At 49.3% G+C, this 6,000-nt stretch overlaps 1 protein-coding gene across 1 annotated transcript in view; it reads left to right on the plus strand.

Moving 5' to 3' along the window:
• RAB30 (RAB30, member RAS oncogene family) overlaps positions 1–4,832 on the plus strand; it is a 90,360-nt gene extending 85,528 nt beyond the window's left edge. The window contains exon 5 of the mRNA XM_060235002.1: positions 4,547–4,832. Within this exon, the coding sequence (XP_060090985.1) occupies positions 4,547–4,797 (251 nt within the window). The 3' untranslated portion in view covers positions 4,798–4,832. The remainder of the gene's footprint in view (positions 1–4,546) is intronic.
• Positions 4,833–6,000: the final 1,168 nt, after the last annotated feature.

Here is a 6,000-nt window from a genome sequence, read left to right on the forward strand (position 1 = left end):
ACATTAAAATATGATGTTCTATTTTTAATCCAACCATAGCAAAGGCGCTTTATATTGAACCAGTCCATCAAGATCTGTATTATCTACTCAAGCTGGCAGCAGCTCTCCACGGTCTCAGGCGGAGATCTTTCCCCATCACTTCCTTTAACTGGAGGTGCTGGGATTGAACTAGAGACCTTCTGCAAGCCAAGCAGAGGCTTTACCACTGAGCCACGCGCCTCCCCTCCCTATAAGGCAGGGGTGGCCAAACTTGTATAATGTAAGAGCCTCATAGAATAAATGCCAGGTGTTTGAGAGCTACAAGACACAAACATCAGATCTTTTGAGAGCTGACACAAACATCAAATGTTTGAGGGCAGGCGGGCAGGAAGGAAAAGAGATGGGGCAGAGAGAGGGAGAGGTAGAAAGGAAGCAACTTTAACTTTAAATGCACTCTCCCAGCCATCAGCTGGCTTGGCTTTAAGAAATGATTTAAAGAGATAAATGGCTTCTCCCAAGCCAGCTAGTGGGGCAGTGGGAACTTGAAGAGCCACACAACATGTGTGAAAGAGCCACATGTGGCTCCTGAGCCACAGTTTGGCCCCCCCCCCCCGCTATAACGAGTTTAAGGGGTCATACAGTCTTCTCCCTTCCTCTCTTCTATTCTCGCAAGCCCCCCTTGCATGAAGTAGAAGCAACCTTGTGTTCTCTGGAAACAAGTCAACAAAAGCAATAAAATAATAATAATTTGATGACGACATATTAATTGGCATCATATGTATCTCCTGAAAGGTGGAAGAGAAAGTAGGGTTATGAAAATTCAGCAGCGAAGGCTTCGCTTGCCTCCGCTGAGATGAAAAGCACGCATTATGGCTCAATTAAAGCAAAACGACTGTTTATGGAGGCCATTACAGTAATGAATGGGTTAGGAAATATATTGTGTGATCCGTAACGGGGGAGGAGGCTGTGGAGTAAAAGGAGAAGATAAATGGGTGTATGCAAGCACTGTTGTTTTTTAAGACATTTACCCTGGTATAAGGTGTAAGATACATCAGTTCCCCATTCTGTGCATACAGTCGGGATTGGGGTCCAAAATAGAGATCAACAGTGGTATAAAGGATTGGGTTTAATAAATTGTCAGTGTTCTGTCGGCAGGGCAGTTTAGAGTAACTAGGCGAGGCTTCAAAATGGCAAAAAGAAAGTCCAACGACAGCTCAGAGACTTAGCAAGGGCAGCACGCTAGGCAGTATCTCATAATTGCAGCTTCTCACTGGCCTGGTGCCTGCAGCTGAATGTGATGAGGCAACGGTTCTCACACTAAAGTGAGGGCGCATTTCTAAACTTACTGTCGTCTGGTACTTGCAGATGGAAAGTGGCTCCTTCCCCCTCTTCAGCATAAAACACGGGAATCTTGCGCCTCTTTTAATGCCGAACAGTTGTGTGTGTTGGTGTTTAGCATTTAGAAACGCTCAGCATTACTGAGCCACCAGCTGCATTCCACGGCTGTGTCTACACCTTACCCAGAGGCCGTGGAGCCTCCTGGAATCTCCTCTTGCTTACTCTGTTCTCTTCCACCTGCAGTCCTGCAGTCCCTCCTGATGCTGCCTTCTACTCAATCAGACCCTCGGTCCATCAAAGTCAGTATTGTCTACTCAGCCTGGCAGGTGCTCTCCAGGGTCTCAGGTAGAGGTCTTTACCATCACCTCCTGCCAGGTCTTTTAAGTGGAGGTACCGGAGATTGAACCTGGGACCTTCTGCATACCAAGCTGATGCTCTACCACTGAGCCACAAAGCTTTTTCCAGTTCTGCAGGGCTAGTAAAACATGAGATGTTCTGCTGGGGCTTTGGTTGAGGCATGGGTGTCTCGTTTATTTTGGCCTCTCCTGCTCCATTACCCCCCCCCCTCCGACTTAGAAGACTGCAGATTTATACCCCGCCCTTCTCTCTGAATAAGAGACTCAGAGCAGCTTACAATCTCCCATATCTTCCTCCCCCACAACAGACACCCTGTGAGGTGGGTGGGGCTGGAAGGGTTCTCACAGCAGCTGCCCTTTCAAGGACAACCTCTGCCAGAGCTGTGGCTGACCCAAGGCCATTCCAGCAGGTGCAACTCCTATGAGAGCTATGGCTGACCTAAGGCCATGCTAGCAGCTGCAAGTGGAGAAGTAGGGAATCAAACCCGGTTCTCCCAGATAAGAGTCCGTGCACTTAACCACTACACCAAAATAACCTAGCAGGTACTCATTTGCATATTAGGCCACATCTCCTGATGTCAAGCCGGATGGAACTGGGTTCCCGTGTGTTCCTGCTAAAAAAAAAAGCCCTGCTTACAATAGAAGATCGCCGTAAGCTGGCTGCAGCTTCGTGGCTCTTCGCACCACTATTACAAAAGAAGTTCAACTGCCCAAGTGATCTGACAAACTCAGCTGGGTCTTGATAGAGATGTAGGGGGTGGCAAGTTTGATTGACAGCAATGTTGCCCCCCCTTCATCATAATTGGAGAAGGATGAGTTAGTTCCCACATCTGTACGAGGAACTGGCATTTAAGAAGAAGAAGAATTGCAGATTTATATCCCGCCCTTCTCCCTGAATCAGAGACTCAGAGCGGCTTACAATCTCCTATGTCTTCTCCCCTCACAACAGACACCCTGTGAGGTGGGTGGGGCTGGAGAGGGCTCTCACAGCAGCTGCCCTTTCAAGGACAACCTCTGCCAGAGCTGTGGCTGACCCAAGGCCATTCCAGCAGGTGCAAGTGGAGGAGCGGTGAATCAAACCCGGTTCTCCCAGATAAAGAGTCCGCACACTTAACCACTACACCAGACTGGCTCTCACACCTGACTTAGCTTTTTCAGTAACTGTGGGAGGTGTTTGCCTCCTGCCTTTCAAATACCATGAGCATTTTACAGGCCCGTGAGCCATCTTGGTATGATAAATTATGTCAATGTATCAAACTGTGGAACATTTTAATGGTTTGATTTGTCATTTTAATCTGTTGTGAGCTGCCCTGAGCCCTGCTGGGAGGGCGGGATAAAAATCCAAACAATAAATGAATAGGCTTGCTGGGTGACATGAGAACATAAGAGCCCCGCTGGATCTGATGAGTGGCCCATCCGTTTTATTCCAATCGTTATGGTTTTCTACTGCATCCTTCCCTGGAGAGCCAGTTGCTGCAGTGGTTAAGAACGGCACACTCTAATCTGGAGGACCGGGTTGGATTCCCCACTCCTCCACGTGCAGCTGCTGGGTGACCTTGAGCCGATCCCAGTTCTCTCAGAGCTGTTCTGCTCAAGAGCAGTTCTCTCAGCCCCACCTACCTCACAGGGTTTCTGTTGTGGAAGGGAAAGAAGATTGTAAGCCGCTGTGAGCCGCCTCCGGGTACCTGGCTGAGGTGTGGGAGTAGGCGAGGTAGGCAGGGTCAGTATTGAAGTAAGTGGTGACCAATCCAAATTAGAGCACTTTACCTGCGGGGGTTGGTGGTAAAGCTACAATTTGCAAATATGACCCCAGCTTACTGCAACCAAATCGGTGTTCAGCTCAGTAATGAGAGTTCTCCTTGCATAACTTTGCTCCAAAGGGGAAGTGATAGACTGGGTTAGACCGGTGTCTGAGGCTTCGGAAGTGAGACATTGTGGTCAGTATTGTCTACTCAGACTGGCAGAGCTAGTTTGGTGTAGGGGTTAAGAGTGGAGGACTCTAATCCAGGGGTGGCCAAACTTGCTTAATGTAAGAGCCACGTAGAATAAATGTCAGATGTTTGAGAGCCGCAAGACTTGAACGTCAGGTATCCGGGATCCGCAAGACAGGAAGAAGATGGATGGAGGAGAGAGAAAGAGGTGGAAAGGGAGCAACTTTAAATGCCTTCTCCAAGCCATCGGGTTGGCTTGGAGAAGTGATTTAAGGAGACCAATGCCTTCTCCAAGCTGGCTGATGAGGCAGTGGGGGCTTCGAGAGCCACACAATATGTGTGGAAGCCCCACGTGTGGCTCCCGAGGCACAGTTTGGCCGCCCCTGCTCTAATCTGAAGAATCAGGTTTGATTCCCCACTCCCCAACATGCAGCCAAGCTGGGTGACGTTGGATCAGTCACAGTTCTCTCAGAGCTCTCTCAGTCCCACCTACCTCACAGGGGGTCTGTTATGGAGAGAGGCAAGGAAGGAGATTGTAAGCTGCTGTGAGACTCCGTGAAAAGGGCGGGGTATAAATCTAGTCTCCTTCTGTGTGGTCTCAGAGTAGTTTACAGTACAATACAATACAAAATGGAGTGGGGAGGGAACCATGTATGTTATCTTGGAAGAAGGGCGGGATAATAAATATGTATAGGCAGGGCTCTTTTTGTAGAAAAAGCCCAGCAGGAACTCATTTGCATATTAGGCCACACCCCCTGACATCACGGTTTCCATGGGTTTTTGTAGAAAAGCCCAACAGGAGCTCATTTGCATATTAGGCCACACCCCCTGGCGCCAAGCCAGCCGGAGCTGCGGTCCCGCTTCCAAAAAAAGCCCTGTGTATAGGTACGTTTAAAAAAAAACGCTCCAGCTAACCTTGGTCTCTGCCCTTGTTTTGCACAGGCAACAAGATCGACCTGGCAGACAAAAGAGAAGTCTCCCAGCAAAGAGCGGAGGAGTTTTCCGAGGCCCAAAACATGTACTACCTGGAGACCTCGGCGAAAGAATCGGATAACGTGGAAAAACTCTTTCTGGACTTGGCCTGTCGGCTCATCAGCGAGGCGAGGCAGAACACGCTTGTGAACAATGTGGAGTCCCCCTTGCCCGGCGAAGGCAAGAGCATCAGCTATTTGACTTGCTGTAATTTCAACTGATGGCCCGGAGCACTGCGGCCCTTCCCTTCTTTTTGCCAAGGACCCGGCTTGAGAGAGGGAATCCCAGACGTGGTCGTCTTGGCCCGACCTGACCGGCGGATGTAGTCGGGCGCTTGACCCTCAAAGCGTGGCAGGATGGCCGCTTCGCCGGCGGGGTCAGCGTAGCAGAACACAAACCTGAATATAAACTGGTCCCCCCCCCCCGCGCCCCTTCTCCCTGTAATGCGGAGTCGCTTAGGATTCAAAGGGATGGCGAAGAGAAGCCAGGGTGTTGCTTTCATTTCCTGGAAGGGGCTAAGATAGCTCCTCTTGGCAGGCAGTGAACGATGCAGGAAATCTGTCTCGCGCAACAGGTTTTGGATCTTTGCAGTAAGGAAAGGCACATTGAACCGCTGGGCTGCTGTCTCGGGCTGCCGGCTGAGCAAAGATCTGTATATAGGCCCCGAGCATTGGAGCTTTTCTTTTTTAAAGGATGCAAGTCAGTGGTGTGTGTGTTTCATTTACACCTCTCCCCCCCCCCCCCCCAAGTGTTAACATCTCCCAAGTTTGGGCAGTTTGCATTGATGTGGAAGTTAAGAATGAGAAATGCCAGCGCTTTTGGAACCGACGAGAACGGAAATTGGCGCCGTCTCATTGTTTGTTCCCCAGGCTAGATTTTTTTTTTAGTCGAGTCCGTTACTGCCTGCCTCTGTTCTGTACAGAAGCGAGAAATTTTTCACTTATATGCACTAATGGTCATTAAAACAAAAATCTCCCCCCCCCACACACACACCTGTGAGTGCTAACAAATGCCTCATACCGCTCTTCGGACAGGTGTCGTTTTAGCTGGACAAATTGGGAGCACGGGAAGAGAAAGTTGGAGATGACTCAAGTTAGGGATCCTCAGTAAACTGGGTCTTAGGATCATAGAGTTGGAGGGGACCTCCAGGATCATCTAGTCCAACCCCCTGCACAATGCAGGAAACTCACAAATACCTGCCCGGCAATGCTTTCCCTTTAAGGGCGCATTCCAAAGTTGGCAATTTGACTCAGTATTTCTCTACTCTTCTGCCATATATAGATATAGTGGGGGTTCCACTCTTACCTTCTTTCCCCCTCCTCTCTTTCTAGCAAGAGGCCAAATAAGTGTTTTGAAAATATGATTAATTATTTCAGTAGCTAGCAAAAGACAGCCCGGGGCTCAACCGTTCACAATGCTGGGAA

This window comes from Heteronotia binoei, chromosome 3, assembly GCF_032191835.1.
Source record: "Heteronotia binoei isolate CCM8104 ecotype False Entrance Well chromosome 3, APGP_CSIRO_Hbin_v1, whole genome shotgun sequence".
Taxonomy (NCBI): Eukaryota; Metazoa; Chordata; class Lepidosauria; order Squamata; family Gekkonidae; genus Heteronotia; species Heteronotia binoei.